Source organism: Xiphophorus couchianus, chromosome 21 (assembly GCF_001444195.1).
Source record: "Xiphophorus couchianus chromosome 21, X_couchianus-1.0, whole genome shotgun sequence".
Classification (NCBI taxonomy): Eukaryota; Metazoa; Chordata; class Actinopteri; order Cyprinodontiformes; family Poeciliidae; genus Xiphophorus; species Xiphophorus couchianus.
The window spans coordinates 328,953-349,551 of record NC_040248.1 but is presented as its reverse complement, the minus strand read 5'-3'; the positions used below and the strand labels follow the sequence as shown (position 1 = coordinate 349,551).

Below are 20,599 nucleotides of genomic sequence, written 5' to 3'. Positions count from 1 at the left end.
TATTATATATTATTATACTATTATTGTTATTATTATTATTATTATTATTACTATTATTATTATTATTATTACTATTATTATTATTATTACTATTATTATTATTATTATTATTACTTATTATTACTATTATTACTATTATTATTATTATTATTATTATTATTATTATTATTACTATTACTATTATTATTATTACTATTATTATTATTATTATTATTATTACTATTATTATTATTATTACTTTTATTATTATTACTATTATTATTATTATTACTATTATTATTATTATTATTTACTATTATTATTATTATTACTTATTTTCTTCTATTATTTATTATTATTTCTTTTACTATTATTCTTATTTATTATTATTATTATTATTATTATTATTCTTTTTATTATTATTCTTTTTTTTATTATTATTATTATTATTATTATTCTTATTTTATTATTCTTATTATTACTATTATTATTTATTATTATTACTATTGTTATTATTATATCATCATTATTATTAGGATATTATTATAATAATTATTCTCATTATTATTATTATGATTATGATATTAGATATTATTATAATTTTTATTACATGTGGTCTTTCTCCTGTTGATCTTCAGCTTTAGTTCAGCTGATTTATGATACATCATCTACTGAACACAATAACACAAACAATTTTTCTGTTTCTCTTATTAATATATAAATGCAGCACAAATCTGCAGCACAACAGTGAGCCGCCATTTTAGTAGCTCCCCTGAACATTTACCCACTTCCTGTCGCTTTGTTGGAAGCTTCTTCATCCTTCCTGTCTCTCCATCTTCAGCTGCCAGCCCTGAAGCAACTTCGTCCCTCAATCTGAAGGTTGCTGGTTTGATTCCCGCTCCACTTAGTAACACCGTGGCCACTGTCCAGTAGCTCTCCACCATCGGAGGGTGAGTGACCGGATGCAGGGTGAAGCTCTGGCAGTTAGCAGATGGGCTCAGGAAGCTAATGTTAGCTTGGGGTCAGAGATGTTGATGGGGCTCGGGGGTTTGAGCCGTTGGGGCTTTTGGGGGTTTGTGTTTGGGTCCCACGTGTTGAACCAGGCCCATGTTGTCCTGGAAGCAGAGCAGCAGCAACGGCGCGGCGTTCTGACTGAGGTTTCTGAACGACTTCAGGAGGAAAGCAAACAAAACGCCATTTATGACCTCAGAGCTGCTGACGGCAACTGCTGCAGCACAAAGGTCGCGGCTGCAGCACAAAGGTTGCTGCTGCAGCAGGAAGTTGTGCTGCAGCAAACACTTCCTGCTGGAGACTCAGAGATGAAAGTCAGATCTTGATATGATGGAATCTGAAACGTTTCAGGAAAACATCTTCATGTTTACAGCAACTGAACTGAAGAGAAACAAACCGGGACATAAACAGTTCGGTCAGCTGGAGGTCCGGTTGGCATGGCAACACAGTCTGGGTGTTTCTGCTGTTGAACAGAGAATCCAGGTTTGTACCTGGATGGACGGATTCCCTCTGAGTGAAGCAGCAGGTGGAGGGTGGAGGGTGGAGGCTGGCCCCTATCAACAAGCTGCTGCTGCTAACAGAATGGAATCATATCAACTTCAAAGCAGAAAGGAAACCAGATAAAGCAGCTGATGGAATCCATCAAAGTGCGTCAATAAGCAGGAACCAGAAGGCAATGATCTGCCGTTCCTCACACAGCGTTCCTCACTTCGTTCCTCACGGCGTTCCTCACTTCGTTCCTCATTTCGTTCCTCACGGCGTTCCTCACGGCGTTCCTCACGGCGTTCCTCACGGCGTTCCTCAAGGCGTTCCTCACAGCGTTCCTCATTTCGTTCCTCATTTCGTTCCTCAAGGCGTTCCTCAGGCGTTCCTCATTTCGTTCCTCATTTCGTTCCTCACGGCGTTCCTCACTTCGTTCCTCATTTCGTTCCTCATTTCGTTCCTCATTTCGTTCCTCGCGGCGTTCCTCATTTCGTTCCTCCCTTTCGTTTCCTCATTTCGTTCCTCCCTTCGTTCCTCGCGGCGTTCCTCACTTCGTTCCTCACTTCGTTCCTCATTTCGTTCCTCATTTCGTTCCTCCCTTCGTTCCTCATTTCGTTCCTCGCGGCGTTCCTCACGGCGTTCCTCACTTCGTTCCTCATTTCGTTCCTCATGGCGTTCCTCACGGCGTTCCTCAAGGCGTTCCTCACGGCGTTCCTCATTTCGTTCCTCCCTTCGTTCCTCGCGGCGTTCCTCACTTCGTTCCTCACTTCGTCACTCATTTCGTTCCTCATTTCGTTCCTCATTTCGTTCCTCCCTTCGTTCCTCATTTCGTTCCTCCCTTCGTTCCTCGCGGCGTTCCTCACGGCGTTCCTCACTTCGTTCCTCATTTCGTTCCTCATGGCGTTCCTCACGGCGTTCCTCAAGGCGTTCCTCACGGCGTTCCTCATTTCGTTCCTCACGGCGTTCCTCACGGCGTTCCTCACGGCGTTCCTCATTTCGTTCCTCACTTCGTTCCTCACGGCGTTCCTCACAGCGTTCCTCATTTTGTTCCTCACTTCGTTCCTCCCTTCGTTCCTCGCGGCGTTCCTCATTTCTTTCCTCCTCACGGCGTTCCTCATTTTGTTCCTCACTTCGTTCCTCCCTTCGTTCCTCACAGCGTTCCTCATTTTGTTCCTCACTTCGTTCCTCCCTTCGTTCCTCACGGCGTTCCTCACGGCGTTCCTCATTTCGTTCCTCACGGCGTTTCCTCACGGCGTTCCTCATTTCGTTCCTCACTTCGTTCCTCACGGCGTTCCTCACTTCGTTCCTCATTTCGTTCCTCACGGCGTTCCTCACGGCGTTCCTCACGGCGTTCCTCACTTCGTTCCTCATTTCGTTCCTCATGGCGTTCCTCACGGCGTTCCTCAAGGCGTTCCTCACGGCGTTCCTCATTTCGTTCCTCACGGCGTTCCTCACGGCGTTCCTCACGGCGTTCCTCATTTCGTTCCTCACTTCGTTCCTCACGGCGTTCCTCACAGCGTTCCTCATTTTGTTCCTCACTTCGTTCCTCCTCCCTTCGTTCCTCACAGCGTTCCTCATTTTGTTCCTCACTTCTTCCTTCCTCCCTTCGTTCCTCATGGCGTTCCTCACGGCGTTCCTCATTTCGTTCCTCACGGCGTTCCTCACGGCGTTCCTCACGGCGTTCCTCACTTCGTTCCTCACACGCGTTCCTCATTTCGTTCCTCACGGCGTTCCTCCCTTCGTTCCTCCCTTCCCTCCTCGTTCCTCGGCGTTCCTCATTTCGTTCCTCACGCGTTCCTCACTTCGTTCCTCACGGCGTTCCTCATTTCGTTCCTCACGGCGTTCCTCACTTCGTTCCCTCACGGCGTTCCTCCCTTTGTTCCTCCCTTCGTTCCTCGCGGCGTTCCTCACGGCGTTCCTCACGGCGTTCCTCACTTCGTTCCTCACGGCGTTCCTCATTTCGTTCCTCACGGCGTTCCTCACTTCGTTCCTCACGGCGTTCCTCACTTCGTTCCTCGCGGCGTTCCTCACGGCGTTCCTCACGGCGTTCCTCCACTTCGTTCCTCACGGCGTTCCTCACTTCGTTCCTCACGGCGTTCCTCATTTCGTTCCTCACGGCGTTCCTCACTTCGTTCCTCGCGGCGTTCCTCCCTTTGTTCCTCCCTTCGTTCCTCACGGCGTTCCTCACTTCGTTCCTCACGGCGTTCCTCACGGCGTTCCTCACAGCGTTCCTCATTTTGTTCCTCACTTCGTTCCTCCCTTCGTTCCTCGCGGCGTTCCTCATTTCGTTCCTCACGGCGTTCCTCAAGGCGTTCCTCATTTCGTTCCTCACTTCGTTCCTCGCGGCGTTCCTCACGGCGTTCCTCACTTCATTCCTCACGGCGTTCCTCACGGCGTTCCTCACAGCGTTCCTCATTTTGTTCCTCACTTCGTTCCTCACTTCGTTCCTCGCGGTGTTCCTCACGGCGTTCCTCTCTTCGTTCCTCGCGCTGCCCAACAGGATCCTCTTGGTATCGTGAGAAGTTCTTATCACAGCAGGCCGACTGGCAGAAATGTACTGTCTTCTTAAAGAAGCATGACAGCCTCTCTGATCGCTATCGGCGCCGATAGCATCGGGCCGGATGAAGTTTGCAGCTCTCTGGAAAATCAGCATCTTTTGTGACTCAAACTCTGATAAGAAGTCGGCAGCTGGAGACGACGACGCGTCACCGAGGAGGAACTCCGTAAAGGTTCATCTGAAGCCCGGGCGGATCTGACTCACCTCTCACCGCTCTGATGTTTGAGCTCTTATTGTGACAGACAACAGGGTAGTTTGCCCTTGCTTAGGTTACCAAAGGCAACTGGAGGAGCAACAAGGTTGACTGAGTGACACAAACCCGACGTGTTGGACATTCACTGGGAGACTCGCTAGAAAACCAGAACTGAAAACATTGTTTCCATGGAACCCTCCTGGTTTTCAACCATTATTGCGTAGACGAGTCAACCTGCTGTTCACAGCAACCTGAGTTGCTTCTGTACAGCAACAAAATATTAGAGGCCTGAGGGTGGATCCTGTGGATCCACATTTAGAGCAACACAAAACGTTCTGTGGTTCTAATCCCAGCGATGCGTGAGGATCAACACAGACCAGGGCAACCGCAGCAGGCAACTATTTTGGGTTGTTGTCATTTGAGCAACATTCCTGCAGGAGGCGCCGCGACACACGGGCCGAGAAACGGGAAGTCAGAATGAGGTCAGATATTGAAGTTTTATCAAGAACCTGCTGCATCTCAGATATTTTCAGTTCCTCCAGAGGAACACAATGCATGCTGGGAAGCGTCTCCTGACCTCTGACCTCTGCTGTTTATTGAAACCAGCCGTACCTGCCGCCTTCAGATCTTTGTTCAGCCTCTATCTCTCTCTTCATCTCTCCGTCCATCCTCAGCGTCTGTTTTTATCTCCTCTTATCTTCACATCGTCACACTGTCAGAACTCGCAGGATCGTCACGTAGGCTGAGCGCGTCCTGGCCGCCCGCCAGCTGCAGCAACCGCAGCGCCGCAGCAACCGCGGCGCTGCTGCTGGTAGCTTTGAAGTGTCTTCAAAACAATCCGGCCAAATGGAGGAGCCGCGCCGCTACGCTGCCGACGCTAACGTAAACTACAGCCGACCCGCAGAGCCGCAGGGAAACAGGACCAGAACCAAACCCGCATGTGTCCCGGCCCGGTCCGTCCCTGTGTTTCGGAACCGGGCCGGGCCGGCGGCAGCTCCTCCGCTGCGGTTCTGGTTCTGGTTCTGGTTGAGCGCTGAAGAATGAAGTCGGTTTACGTTGACTTTTATCTTTGAAGCGTCAGAACCGGACTGACAGAACAAGTCCAGACCCGACACAGATAATCTGCCAGCCGGGTCACTGGACCAGAACCTGAGTCACACTGAGCCGGGTTACAGCCGGGTCACAGTCAGAAACCGGGTCAGAACCTGACGGGTCAGAATAAAGTCCTAACCCGGCCTCTGGCTGGATGGTTCCCATCAGAACCAGTCTGTGGGTCTCTGTGTTCTGCTGGAGCAGGTTGTGGTTCTGGTTCCGGCCCCTGCTCCTCTCCAGGTGTTGGACCCGTCAGAATGATGGATCTGTTTCCCGGCCGGCGCTGATCCGGAGCAGGAATGTCAGCTATGCCGGGTCACATGATCAGAACCGGAGTGGGAAGTTCTGACACCGGATCAGAACTGATTGAAGACGGCTGGACCTGACAGGCTTCTGAGCATGCTCAGTACGATCCATGAAGACCAGCAGAACTTACCTTCAGAACTGGGTCAGAGTCAGAACCAGAACCTGGACCAGAACCAGAACCAGGACCAGGACCAGAACCAGAACCTGGACCAGAACCAGAACCAGAACTTGGACCAGAACCAGAACCAGAACTTGGACCAGAACCAGAACATTTTAATAATTGTATTAAATATTAATTTTCTGTTTGTGATCCAAACTAACTAGCCAGACCTACTGCTGGTTCTGGTTCTGCCCAGCATCAGATGTCGGTCCGTTTCGGCCTGGTTCTGGTCGTTCCTGGAATTAATGAGGCATCAGAAGCTGAACAGAACCAGAGTCCGGTCCAAACAGTAGCCTGGGGGCGGGGCTCACCTGTCCTCACCTTGTTGGCTGTAAACACACGGAGCGCCACTTTCTCCTCTCCCATCATGCTCTGGGGCACCAACACACACAACACGCTGCTGTCCGCCATGTTTGGACCTGAGCTGGAGGACAGAGTTCTGGTCCATACAACCAGAGCGGTCCGGTTCTGGTTTTATTTTTTACAAGTTCTGATAAAATTAAATTCAGAATAAAACTGAATATTTTATTTTCAGCTTCAGTTTGTAGGGAAGAGGAAGAGGAGGAAGAAGAGGAGGAAGAGGAGGAGGAAAAGGAGGAGAGCAGGTGGCCCGAAGCGGGGAGGGGGGGTCCTTTCATCACCTTCATCCTCCTCATCCTCCTCTTCCTCCTCTCACCTGCTGTTTTCATTCCATCATTAAGTCTCGCCTTCGGCCTTCGGCTTCAGAACCTGATTTTTCCTCGTTTGGTCCAGACCGGGTCTGATACCAACCAACCCCCCCCCCCCGGGTGGAGATGAAAGCGGGGCAATAATGGAGGAGCAAGAGGAGAACAGCAGCTGCTCCCGACTTAACATCAAGAAAAATCACTCAGACACTCAGGACTCGCCTCTTCATCTTCATCCTCCTCACACACACACACACACACACACACACACCACACACACCACACACACCAACACACACACACACCACACCCACACACCACACACAACGCGTTGCTGTATCAGCGCCTGTTTTTCATCATCAGATCTCAGAGTTTCTCCGTCTTCAGGCCTTTTTTTACGAAACATTTTTATTTCCAACATTTGTCTCGTCATGAAGCTGATTGGCTGGTTATTGATCACTATAATAACAGGTCTGTAGCTCCCCCTGCTGTCTGAAAGGAGGAACTGGTTGTAGAGAAAATCATCCAAACATTACGAATAAAAACTGAAAAGTGCGGTGTGCAAAAGTATTCAACCCCATTTTCTCTGAGGTCATCCAGATGCCTTCAGAAGTCACCTGATGGTTGCTAATTAGAGTCCAGCTGTGTGTAATCTAATCTAATCTAATCTAATCTAATCTAATCTAATCTAATCTAATCTAATCTAATCTAATCTAATCTCAGTGTTGGTCCAGCTGCTCTGTGACGCCTCAGAGCTTCAGAGATTATCTAAACGGCATCATGGAGGAGTTCAGTGAGTTTACAGCAAGCTGATTGGACACGTCACCGTCCGGTTAGCGGTTAGCAGTTAGCGGTTAGCCGGTAGCCAGAAGCCATGTTGGACTCAAACAGCCAGATCAGAATAAACTGAACTTTTTATCTGTGAAAATGTTTTGGAACATGTTTCATTTTTTGCTTCCTGGGTTATAAACACTTTTGTTCTTTCACATTGAAATATGCTATTTGGTTTATAATGTAGCAAAATGTGGAAAAGTTTAAAGGATATGAAAAAACTTTGCACAGTGCTGTAATTTGGACATTTTGGGTTTTTCCTGTTTTAATTAAAAACTTTCAGGGTTTTTATTGTAATTGTGATTATTTATATGTTGGATTGGTTTATAAATTGTAATTTTTAGTTCTGAATCTGTTTTGAGGTTTTCTGTACTTTTGCTTTGTGAGTAGAAAATTATTATTGTCATAATTGTTTCCAGCAGAATGTCCAGCAGCTCAGATTACCACTCGATAATATTAATGAAAACATGAAGGAGGTCAAACGAGGCATCAGCATCTAGTTTCTGCTGATCTGCAGTTTCCATCTGCTGCGATTTTGCTGACCCCCCCAGTGGCGATGTGTAGGAACTGTATGGTCCAGCAACAGACAATAGGCCCAGACTTTGGAGGAAAATTTTACTGCCATAATTCCCACAGCACACAGTTCCAGTCTGAAAGCAGGACTTCACTTGAACTCCAGGCTTCTGCTACCCTTCAACTATTCACTCTGCTTTCTCAAACCTTTCTCCTCATACTCAAAAACTCGTCTCTCTGCTCTCTTAAGAAACATTTTCTGCTCATGCTTGGAACAGAAAAGTACTGTTGCCTCGCAACCTCTCAGTCAATTGAATGCAAGTGTTTACTGGGTGCGTTTGTTTCCTCCTTCTTGTGGAAGTGAAGAATTCAATGTGTGTACAAACTGTGTGTGCGTCCTTGATAAGCGTCTCAACAAGTGTTACCTTGGACAAGCCCTGCAAACACCCAGTGGAAAGAGACATTTTCAATTTTCAAACAGACCAGAAACAATCGAAACAACCTGCAATTTAGCTCTTTCCATTTATCTTCACTCCGTCAGCCAGTGACAGGAAGAGCTGGTGGACCAATCCGTCACAGGAAGTCACCAACCCGTCACAGGAAGTCGCCAACCTGTCACAGGAAGTCACCAACCCGTCACAAGAAGTCACCAACCGTCACAGGAAGTCGCCAACCTGTCACAGGAAGTCACCAACCCGTCACAGGAAGTCACCAACCCGTCACAGGAAGTCACCAACCTGTCACAGGAAGTCACCAACCCGTCACAGGAAGTCACCAACCTGTCACAGGAAGTCACCAACCCGTCACAAGAAGTCACCAACCCGTCACAGGAAGTCGCCAACCTGTCACAGGAAGTCACCAACCCGTCACAGGAAGTCACCAACCCGTCACAGGAAGTCACCAACCCGTCACAGGAAGTCACCAACCCATCACAGGATCACCAACCCGTCACAGGAAGTCACCAACCTGTCACAAGAAGTCACCAACCCGTCACAGGAAGTCACCAACCCGTCACAGGAAGTCGCCAACCCGTCACAGGAAGTCACCAACCCGACACAGGAAGTCGCCAACCCGTCACAGGAAGTCACCAACCCGACACAGGAAGTCACCAACCCGACACAGGAAGTCACCAACCTGTCACAGGAAGTCACCAACCCGTCACAGGAAGTCACCAACCCATCACAGGAAGTCACCAACCCCGTCACAGGAAAAGCTGGTGGACCAACCCGTCACAGGAAGTCACCAACCCGTCACAGGAAGTCACCAACCCGTCACAGGAAGTCACCAACCCGTCACAGGAAGTCACCAACCCGTCACAGGAAGTTGCCAACCTGTCACAGGAAGTCACCAACCCGTCACAGGAAGTCACCAACCCGTCACAGGAAAAGCTGGTGGACCAACCCGTCACAGGAAGTCACCAACCCGTCACAGGAAGTCACCAACCCGTCACAGGAAGTCACCAACCCGTCACAGGAAGTCACCAACCCGTCACAGGAAGTCACCAACCCGACACAGGAAGTCGCCAACCTGTCACAGGAAGTCACCAACCCGTCACAGGAAGTCGCCAACCTGTCACAGGAAGTCACCAACCCGTCACAGGAAGTCACCAACCCATCACAGGAAGTCACCAACCCGTCACAGGAAAAGCTGGTGGACCAACCCGTCACAGGAAGTCACCAATCTGTCACAGGAAGTCACCAACCCGTCACAGGAAGTCACCAACCCGTCACAGGAAGTCGCCAACAACCCGTCACAGGAAGTCACCAACCCGTCAAAGGAAGTCACCAACCCGTCACGGAAGGTCGCCAACCTGTCACAGGAAGTCCCAACCCGTCACAGGAAGTCCCCAACCTGTCACAGGAAGTCACCAACCCGTCACGGAAGTCACCAACCCGTCACAGGAAGTCCACCAACCCGTCACAGGAAAAGCTGGTGGACCAACCCGTCACAGGAAGTCCCAACCCGTCACAGGAAGTCACCAACCCGTCACAGGAAGTCACCAACCCGTCAACAGGAAGTCACCAACCCGTCACAGGGAAGTCACCAACCTGTCACAGGAAGTCACCAACCCGTCACAGGAAGTCGCCAACCCGTCACAGGAAGTCCACCAACCCGACACAGGAAGTCACCAACCCGACAACAGGAAGTCACCAACCTGTCACAGGAAGTCACACAACCCGTCACAGGAAGTCAACCAAACCCATCACAGGAAGTCACCAACCCGCACAGGAAAAGCTGGTGGACCAACCCGTCACAGGAAGTCACCAACCCGTCACAGGAAGTCGCCAACCTGTCACAGGAAGTCACCAACCCGTCACAAGAAGTCACCAACCCGTCACAGGAAGTCGCCAACCTGTCACAGGAAGTCACCAACCCGTCACAGGAAGTCACCAACCCGTCACAGGAAGTCACCAACCTGTCACAGGAAGTCACCAACCCGTCACAGGAAGTCACCAACCTGTCACAGGAAGTCACCAACCCGTCACAAGAAGTCACCAACCCGTCACAGGAAGTCGCCAACCTGTCACAGGAAGTCACCAACCCGTCACAGGAAGTCACCAACCCGTCACAGGAAGTCACCAACCCGTCACAGGAAGTCACCAACCCGTCACAGGAAGTCACCAACCCGTCACAGGAAGTCACCAACCTGTCACAAGAAGTCACCAACCCGTCACAGGAAGTCACCAACCCGTCACAGGAAGTCGCCAACCCGTCACAGGAAGTCACCAACCCGACACAGGAAGTCGCCAACCCGTCACAGGAAGTCACCAACCCGACACAGGAAGTCACCAACCCGACACAGGAAGTCACCAACCTGTCACAGGAAGTCACCAACCCGTCACAGGAAGTCACCAACCCATCACAGGAAGTCACCAACCCGTCACAGGAAAAGCTGGTGGACCAACCCGTCACAGGAAGTCACCAACCCGTCACAGGAAGTCACCAACCCGTCACAGGAAGTCACCAACCCGTCACAGGAAGTCACCAACCCGTCACAGGAAGTTGCCAACCTGTCACAGGAAGTCACCAACCCGTCACAGGAAGTCACCAACCCGTCACAGGAAAAGCTGGTGGACCAACCCGTCACAGGAAGTCACCAACCCGTCACAGGAAGTCACCAACCCGTCACAGGAAGTCACCAACCCGTCACAGGAAGTCACCAACCCGTCACAGGAAGTCACCAACCCGACACAGGAAGTCGCCAACCTGTCACAGGAAGTCACCAACCCGTCACAGGAAGTCGCCAACCTGTCACAGGAAGTCACCAACCCGTCACAGGAAGTCACCAACCCATCACAGGGAAGTCACCAACCCGTCACAGGGAAAAGCTGGTGGACCAACCCGTCACAGGAAGTCACCAATCTGTCACAGGAAGTCACCAACCCGTCACAGGACGTCACCAACCCGTCACAGGAAGTCGCCAACCCGTCACAGGAAGTCACCAACCCGTCACAGGAAGTCACCAACCCGTCACAGGAAGTCGCCAACCTGTCACAGGAAGTCACCAACCCGTCACAGGAAGTCCCCAACCTGTCACAGGAAGTCACCAACCCGTCACAGGAAGTCACCAACCGTCACAGGAAGTCACCAACCCGTCACAGGAAAAGCTGGTGGACCAACCCGTCACAGGAAGTCACCAACCCGTCACAGGAAGTCACCAACCCGTCACAGGAAGTCACCAACCCGTCACAGGAAAGTCACCAACCCGTCACAGGAAGTCACCAACCTGTCACAGGAAGTCCCCAACCCGTCACAGGAAGTCGCCAACCCGTCACAGGAAGTCACCAACCCGACACAGGAAGTCACCAACCCGACACAGGAAGTCACCAACCTGTCACAGGAAGTCACCACCCGTCACAGGAAGTCACCAACCCATCACAGGAAGTCACCAACCCGTCACAGGAAAAGCTGGTGGACCACCCGTCACAGGAAGTCACCAACCCATCACAGGAAGTCACCAACCCGTCACAGGAAGTCACCAACCCGTCACAAGAAGTCACCAACCCGTCACAGGAAGTCGCCAACCTGTCACAGGAAGTCACCAACCCGTCACAGGAAGTCACCAACCCGTCACAGGAAGTCACCAACCCGTCACAGGAAGTCACCAACCCGTCACAGGAAGTCACCAACCCGTCACAGGAAGTCACCAACCTGTCACAAGAAGTCACCAACCCGTCACAGGAAGTCACCAACCCGTCACAGGAAGTCGCCAACCCGTCACAGGAAGTCACCAACCCGACACAGGAAGTCGCCAACCCGTCACAGGAAGTCACCAACCCGACACAGGAAGTCACCACCGACACAGGAAGTCACCAACCTGTCACAGGAAGTCACCAACCCTTCACAGGAAGTCACCAACCCATCACAGAAGTCACCACCCGTCACAGGAAAAGCTGGTGGACCAACCCGTCACAGGAAGTCACCAACCCGTCACAGGAAGTCACCAACCCGTCACAGGAAGTCACCAACCCGTCACAGGAAGTCACCAACCCGTCACAGGAAGTTGCCAACCTGTCACAGGAAGTCACCAACCCGTTCACAGGAAGTCACCAACCCGTCACAGGAAAAGCTGGTGGACCAACCCGTCACAGGAAGTCACCAACCCGTCACAGGAAGTCACCAACCCGTCACAGGAAGTCACCAACCCGTCACAGGAAGTCACCAACCCGTCACAGGAAGTCCACCAACCCGACACAGGAAGTCGCCAACCTGTCACAGGAAAGTCACCAACCCGTCACAGGAAGTCGCCAACCTGTCACAGGAAGTCACCAACCCGTCACAGGAAGTCACCAACCCATCACAGGAAGTCACCAACCCGTCACAGGAAAAGCTGGTGGACCAACCCGTCACAGGAAGTCACCAATCTGTCACAGGAAGTCACCAACCCGTCACAGGAAGTCACCAACCCGTCACAGGAAGTCGCCAACCCGTCACAGGAAGTCACCAACCCGTCACAGGAAGTCACCAACCCGTCACAGGAAGTCGCCAACCTGTCACAGGAAGTCACCAACCCGTCACAGGAAGTCCCCAACCTGTCACAGGAAGTCACCAACCCGTCACAGGAAGTCACCAACCCGTCACAGGAAGTCACCAACCCGTCACAGGAAAAGCTGGTGGACCAACCCGTCACAGGAAGTCACCAACCCGTCACAGGAAGTCACCAACCCGTCACAGGAAGTCACCAACCCGTCACAGGAAGTCACCAACCCGTCACAGGAAGTCACCAACCTGTCACAGGAAGTCACCAACCCGTCACAGGAAGTCGCCAACCCGTCACAGGAAGTCACCAACCCGACACAGGAAGTCACCAACCCGACACAGGGAAGTCACCAACCTGTCACAGGAAGTCACCAACCCGTCACAGGAAGTCACCAACCCATCACAGGAAGTCACCAACCCGTCACAGGAAAAGCTGGTGGACCAACCCGTCACAGGAAGTCACCAATCTGTCACAGGAAGTCACCAACCCGTCACAGGAAGTCACCAACCCGTCACAGGAAGTCGCCAACCCGTCACAGGAAGTCACCAACCCGTCACAGGAAGTCACCAACCCGTCACAGGAAGTCGCCAACCTGTCACAGGAAGTCACCAACCCGTCACAGGAAGTCACCAACCTGTCACAGGAAGTCACCAACCCGTCACAGGAAGTCACCAACCCGACACAGGAAGTCACCAACCTGTCACAGGAAGTCACCAACCCGTCACAGGAAGTCGCCAACCTGTCACAGGAAGTCACCAACCCGTCACAGGAAGTCACCAACCTGTCACAGGAAGTCACCAACCCGTCACAGGAAGTCACCAACCCGTCACAGGAAGTCACCAACCCGTCACAGGAAAAGCTGGTGGACCAACCCTTCACAGGAAGTCACCAACCCGTCACAGGAAGTCACCAACCCGTCACAGGAAGTCGCCAACCCGTCACAGGAAGTCACCAACCCGTCACAGGAAGTCACCAAACCCGTCCACAGAAAAAGCTGGTGGACCAACCCGTCACAGGAAGTCACCAACCCGTCACAGGAAGTCACCAACCCGTCACCGGAAGTCACCAACCCGTCACAGGAAAAGCTGGTGGACCAACCCGTCACAGGAAGTCACCAACCCGTCACAGGAGTCACCAACCCGTCACAGGAAGTCACCAACCTGTCACAGGAAGTCACCAACCCGTCACAGGAAGTCACCAACCTGTCACAAGAAGTCACCAACCCGTCACAGGAAGTCACCACCCGTCACAGGAAGTCGCCAACCTGTCACAGGAAGTCACCAACCCGTCACAGGAAGTCACCAACCGACACAGGAAGTCACCAACCCGACACAGGAAGTCACCAACCCGTCACAGGAAGTCACCAACCTGTCACAGGAAGTCACCAACCCGTCACAGGAAGTCACCAACCCGTCACAGGAAGTCACCAACCCGTCACAGGAAAAGCTGGTGGACCAACCCGTCACAGGAAGTCACAACCCGTCACAGGAAAAGCTGGTGGACCAACCCGTCACAGGAAGTCACCAACCCGTCACAGGAAGTCGCCAACCCGTCACAGGAAGTCGCCAATCTGTCACAGGAAGTCACCAACCTGTCACAGGAAGTCGCCAACCCGTCACAGGAAGTCGCCAACCCGTCACAGGAAGTCGCCAACCCGTCACAGGAAGTCACCAACCCGTCACAGGAAGTCTCCGCCCTCTGCCTGGCTCCCATTGCGGGGTTCCTCCACCCATTTCTATTTGAACACAGAGAAGTTCTGAATGTGTCGGAGTGGCAGACGCCCTGAAGGAACCGTCTGGGTTTCCTGCAGTCCTTCCCCAGTTCTGTCTGGTTCTGATCCATTCTCCTGTTTGGTTCCGGCCTCAAAGATCTCTCTGGAAAACTGAGGCTGATGTTTGAGTTGGTCATGCAGTACCTCCTGGTGCCACTAGAGGCGCTGAAAGAAACCAGAACCAGACCCTCAGACTATGGACCCAATTGAGCTGCATCAGAACCTGATTAACTGGATCCGTTTGTCCCATAAATGAAGGGAAACGTTCCAGAAAGTTCTGCGACAGAAGACAGATTCTGAGCTCCGGCTCGGTCCGCTTCATCCAGAACCTGGAGCACCCAGGTGGTGCTGCTGGTTCCTCTGATCAGGAAGAGAACCAGAACCAGGTCCAGATCCACCTGCTTCTGGTTCTGGGGAGGTGATGGCCTGGAAAACACAGAATGAGCTGAAATGTGGTACCAGGACAGAGATGAGCAGACCTGTAACGGGTCACCACCGGACCTGGTACCGCCGAACCGGACGGACGGATGCAGTGTGGTGTCAGTGAAACTGAGGCTCTAAGCAGTTGGCTGACAGACAGCAGCAGCTGTGTGTGTGTGTGTGTGTGTGTGTGTGTGTGTGTGTGTGTGTGTGTGTGTGTGCTCCTGAAATAGAACTCCTTGTCCTGGTAAACACTCACAGGCGGCCCGGTCTCCTGAGGGTCGGCTCTCAGCGATTGCTGGGTTTCTCCTGGTGCCATCGAGGCGTTTCGGGTCGTCAGGTAGGAAACGTTCATGAATGTTTTGTCTTAAAGCGCCAGGAAGAGCCTTTGGGTACCAGGCGGGTTTAGGTTCTGATTGAGTTCTTCTGGTTCGTCTCAGAGCTGAAGGCCTGAAGAACATCAGTTCACCACCAGGGGGAGACAAACTCCCACTGGCTGTTAGAACCGGTTCTGTTCATGATGACAGGTCCACCTGCTGCTGTGATCCACACAGATTACATTAATCCGATCCAGTAGCAGTTATCAAACAACACACACAGGTTCTGGTTATTATTTTAACTGGTTATAAGTTTTCTAAGTGTTGAAAGGCGGTTAGCAGAACTACAAGTTATTACAGAATCATGTAAACTAATAATCTGGGAAAAAAAACTTCCAGAAAAGTGCTGAAATACCGAGTTCCTTTAAATCAAGGCTAAAATCCCACTTGGTGTCGTCTTTGATTCATAACTGTAAAATGATCAACTGTCATCGTTTCCTTCTGTTGGTTCTGTTGGTTCTGTTGGTTCTTTGCTTTCATCAGGAAGAAACTTCGAACACCAACTACATCCAAACAGGTTTAGGTACAGAGTCTAAAGTATCAGAAATCTGAAGAACAAACAAGTAAACTGAATTAGATTTTTAATGGAATCAGTTTTATTTTAAAAGAATCCCATAAGAATAAACCCTGGATTATTCTTATTCTCCTCTATTGATGAAAAATCTTTCTAGTTTAGCGAAAGTCTTTTTCAGCAGCGTCATGTCGGCTCCTCTATTGATCTGAAGCAGTTCGCTGCAGTCTGGAGCCAAACTGCTGCAGGTATTATCTGAAGTCTAACAGAGGAAGAAACTCTACGGACACCATCACCGATCTGAGAAACCTCAGGATGAACGGCTGCTCTGTGCCGCCTTCCCACCACAACCCATAAATATTTAACAGCACTGTCTGATACAATGAAATTTTCAGGGTCACAGGGGTCATCGGGGTCAACGTGGAGTCTCCCACGATCGCGACCAGATCAGTATTTAACACCAAACGGAGCTGAGGAACATCCGTCCTTCTACACAGAAGAACCAGCTGGACGCTGGCAGCAAAACGACATCGCCGATGGTGCAAGAGTGAGATCAGCCCGGCTCCAGCTGTAGACATCTGTCTAGAGAGGAAGAGGAGGAGATGGGAGGAAGAGTGTGCAGGGAGAAGGTGAAGGAGGAGAAAAGGAGGAGTCCGGGCAGAGAGGACAGCCTGTCGTCTGCCGACAAAATCCAAAGATTCTCCAAGCAGTCTGGACACAACGTCCTGAGCCTGGCCCGCCGTGGACTCAAGGTACAGCAGTGCCCCCTGCTGGAGGGAGGCAGCGGCGGTGCTACCTGAGGCGAAGGTGGAGCAGGTGTTATTGAAATAAAAGTGGTGCATGTTGCTGCTCCTTCAGGATGCTCCGGGGGAGCTGTGGGAGCTGCAGGAGCTGGAGAAGCTGAACCTGTCCCTCAACAACCTGAAGGCGCTGCCCCCTCAGCTGGGCCTGCTGTCCAACCTGCTGGTCCTCAACCTGTGGGGGAACCAGGTGAGCCCCATCACAGCCCTCCTCCTGCAGCATGCTTTGGTCAGAACCGGACCTGACGCTGTGCCGTCTGCAGCTCAGCAGCCTGCCGGCAGAGATCGGCCAGCTGAGGAGACTCCGGGTTCTGTTTGTCTACAGAAACAGACTGACGGAGGTTCCTGAGGAGCTGGGGGCCTGCACGCAGCTGGAGGTACGCCTCGTCTCAGGTCCGCAGCTGTGCGGCGCCCCCCTCCGGAGCTCATCCTCTGATCGCCTCTGTCTCCACTTCAGGTCCTGAGTCTGGCCAACAACCAGCTCTCCTCGCTGCCGGCTTCTCTCTCCAACCTGACCAGACTCAGGAAGCTCAACCTCAGCCACAACCTCATGGCTCACCTGCCAGGCTGCATCTACAGCATGAAGGCCCTGGTAGGTGTCCACCAGCCAGAGAGCGGCCCAGGCAGCCTGCAGGTGACCCGCTGTCCCCCTGTCCTCCTGCAGGTCTTCCTGGATCTGTCCTGCAACCGTCTGGAGAACGTGGCTGAGAACATCCAGGCTCTGCTGGAGCTCAAGATCCTCATCATGGAGGGAAACCAGCTCCAGTGTCTGCCCAGAGGCCTCTGCTTCCTCATCAGGTAACTCCACCTGAACGCCTGGTGCCACAGGACATTCAGCTGTGGAGAAATTATTTCTCCACCTGATGGCGCTCTCCTGATTTCCTTCAGGCTGGAGCTGCTCAACCTGGACTTTAACCACATCAGAGACCTTCCTGAGGTGAGCAACCGACCCGCACTGACGAGGATGATGGTGGTAATAGGGGCTGCACAGTGGTGCAGTTGGTAACACTGTTGCCAAGAAGGTCCTGGGTTCGATTCCCGGCTTGTTCTCCCTGTGCATGGTGGGTTCTCTCTGGTTCTCTGGTTTCCTCCCAGTCCAGAAGACTGTCAGGTTAACTGGTCTCTCTAAATTCTCCCTAGGTGTGTGTGCGTGCGTGCGTGCGTGCGTGCGTGTGCATGCGTGTGTGTGTGTGTGTGTGTGTGTGTGTTCATGGTTGTTTGTCCGTCTGTCTCTGTGTTGCCTGGCAACAGACTGGCGACCTGTCCAGGTGACCCCACCTCAGCAGCTCCTCCTGACCTACTGGGGACCAGGGGTTAGAAAATGGATGAATAATAATAATAATAATAATAATAATAATAATAATAATAATAATTCTCTGCTGCTTGCAGTTTTCCTCTCCATCCACTAGATGGCGCCTAGAGGCTGCACTACCTGGAGCTGCCTGCTGTATGGTAATATTAATAACATGATGAGATGGTGTTCTACCATCTCATCATGTAGGAGTACGTGAGGAGCGGGATACCAGCACTTTGAGTGTTTGCCAGTTATGGTACTCTGCGTCCCTCTGAGTTTTCTTTCTAGTTTCCTGAGGTTACCTCTTGCAATATTCTCCTGTCGATTCTCCTTCAGGTGTTTCCTCATGATGCCTTGGATTTATCCACTGTGGAGCCTGAGATCCTGGCCTTTTGGATTTTCCCCTCTTGACGCCGTGAACTGTTACCCACTGGTTACAGACAGTTCCTGGATTTTCAGCTGGCAGTCAGAGATCTCCTCATCTGAAACATACCTGTCTTCCCTCCACTGCAGCCTCTACCTTCCACAAACTCTCCGTCTGAACCTCACCCCGGAACCTGGACCCTGGACCGCTTCAAAGACCCCTGCAAAGAGTCCGTAGCCCGGGAGACCGCGGTACCAGAACCTGACAGAACCTCATCATCTTCCAGTAAGATCACTCCATTTACCTCTGAGAACTCTTTTGTCCTACACACCTCGAACTCACCGTCTTTCCCTCACCATCCTCGGAGTGCAGACGACCCCGGCTCCCATCGGCAGGACCAGAACCACACAGCTGCAAACTTCAATATTGTTTCAATAAACTTTATTTTTCTGATATCTGTTCTCTGCTTGTGTTTCTGCATGTGGGTTAAAAGATTAGAACCAACATGACAAATAATAATAATAACAGCGATACTACTACTAAATATAAAAATAAGTGATTATCATCATTTATTATCAATCGTGATCATAATAATAACAATAACAATATTGTTGGCTGTGTGTCCAGGAGATGCACCATCTGTCCCGCCTGCAGAAGCTGGCCTGCCATCCTCTGGATAAAGGTCTCCACATCGTCCACAACCCGCTGATCAAGCCCCTGAAGGAGGTGATGGAGGGAGGACTGGCGGCGCTCTTCAATTACCTGAGATCAGGTGGTGAATAGGGGGTGGGGCCTCTGAAACCTGGGGGCGGAGCCAGTTCCCTCTTGAGGATGGCAGCGAAGCTTTCTGAAATCATGATGAAGAATTTTGAAGAACCAGAACTTCAGACCTACTTCAATCTTCCAGGCAGAGTTTTCACCCACCTGAGGGACAGGTGAAGTGGGCGGAGCTTCTTCAGAGGCATTACATTTCATTATGGGATGGAGAGACGGAAACAGAAGCCATCTTGTTGGTTCTCTTGCTGATGTTCTTCACTTTGGAACGACCACAACGTAAACAGAACCGTCTCAGAACCTCTTGACCTCTGGGCTGTTACTGTTAGTGTTATCCTTACTGTTAGTGTCAGTGTTGTTCTCACTGTTACTGTTATCCTTACTGTTAGTGTCTTTCACTGTCACTGTCCATACGGAGAGTCTGAGCTGGAGGCCAGAAGGCAGGAAATTAAGTCAGCATGTCAACAAGCTTGGCTTTAGTTTCCCTGATGGTGTGTTTTTAATCAGTTCTGTAAGTGAGCATTGTTCAACTCCTAAGATCTTATTACTAGTATTTATTACTGTGCCGAATACTAAGATTTCCAAACCAACAGAGGAGAGAAAACATCAATATATGATCATCTTTGACTCATCAACCTGAAACTTTGCCAGTTTTCTTAGAACAATCTTTGCTGGCTCTTTTTTTGCAGGTTCTCTGAATGGCAGGTAAATTTGAACTTATTATCCAAGATATTTATAGTTTTCTACTGTCTGACCTTTAATTACTGTTTGAGTTGAGTTATGAAGCTTCTGTCTAAGATCAGAGCACATGTTCTTTGTTTTCTGTACATGTAATAAAAGAAAAGTTTATCCCACCAGTCAACAAACTCATGGGCCACATGTTTGTCGTGTAGAAAGCTAACTATCAGAAGAAGAAGAATTACTTCATTCATCCCAGCAGGGAAATTATTTCGCAGTTACAGCAAGAATTTTTTATACACAGATTAACACACACAGGACGGAGCTGCGTCTGCAGGCAGCCAGCTGAGCCGGCGCCATTTTTGAAGGAGGACATGCGGCAAAGGTCGTCGGGAGTCGAACCCGCGACGTCCGCGGGTCTAAGGCCTCCAAATGTGCTAACCCCCTGCGCCACCACAGCACGCCCCACCACTGAGTCATCTGCAAATTTTAATATGAACATATCATTGTTAATGTATTCACATGATTTACCATTTTCTGTTTGTTTTTTTTTATATTATTTTTATTAATTTTAGATTCGTTACAATATAAAGAACAAGGAAGAAACCTGTGCCGCCACACATACAAACAAACAAACAAACAAAAACAAAAACAAACACAAAATCTACAACAAAATACCCCACATGCACGAGAAATAGGGTGTCCATCCTCTCCTCCAGTCCACGTCATCCCTCAGCCATCAAGAGCGGAGAAACAAAAGCAGGCAAGAATAAATAGAGCTATAAAACAAAATAATAATAATAAAAAATAAAATAAAATCCTAGGGACCAAGCAGAAAA

At 50.5% G+C, this 20,599-nt stretch overlaps 1 protein-coding gene across 8 annotated transcripts; it reads left to right on the top strand.

Moving 5' to 3' along the window:
* The first annotated feature begins 15,175 nt into the window (after positions 1-15,175).
* Positions 15,176-19,944, top strand: LOC114136930 (leucine-rich repeat-containing protein 30-like). Of its 8 annotated transcripts, XM_028005352.1 has the most exons (10): positions 15,176-15,302; positions 16,246-16,602; positions 16,709-16,840; positions 16,914-17,027; positions 17,108-17,242; positions 17,315-17,448; positions 17,539-17,587; positions 18,446-18,593; positions 18,681-18,731; positions 18,936-19,243. In XM_028005352.1, exons 2-10 carry the CDS (start codon positions 16,453-16,455, stop codon positions 18,986-18,988), a joined length of 966 nt encoding a protein of 321 aa, XP_027861153.1. In that variant the 5' UTR covers positions 15,176-15,302; positions 16,246-16,452; the 3' UTR covers positions 18,989-19,243. The 8 variants fall into 8 exon arrangements, with proteins under 8 accessions (XP_027861153.1, XP_027861154.1, XP_027861152.1 ...); XM_028005353.1 differs by lacking the exons at positions 18,446-18,593; positions 18,681-18,731 and adding an exon at positions 19,289-19,944; XM_028005351.1 differs by having other exon boundaries at positions 18,458-18,731.
* The last annotated feature ends 655 nt before the right edge of the window (positions 19,945-20,599 follow it).

What these genes read in the sequence shown, in the direction of transcription:
- LOC114136930 (XM_028005349.1), top strand. Translation starts at nt 16,453, where the DNA reads ATGGGAGGAAGAGTGTGCAGGGAGAAGGTGAAGGAGGAGAAAAGGAGG. An exon ending in TCTACAGCATGAAGGCCCTG is followed by an intron (nt 17,243 to 17,314) that starts GTAGGTGTCCAC and finishes GTCCTCCTGCAG; the next exon opens with GTCTTCCTGGATCTGTCCTG. An exon ending in GGCCTCTGCTTCCTCATCAG is followed by an intron (nt 17,449 to 17,538) that starts GTAACTCCACCT and finishes GATTTCCTTCAG; the next exon opens with GCTGGAGCTGCTCAACCTGG.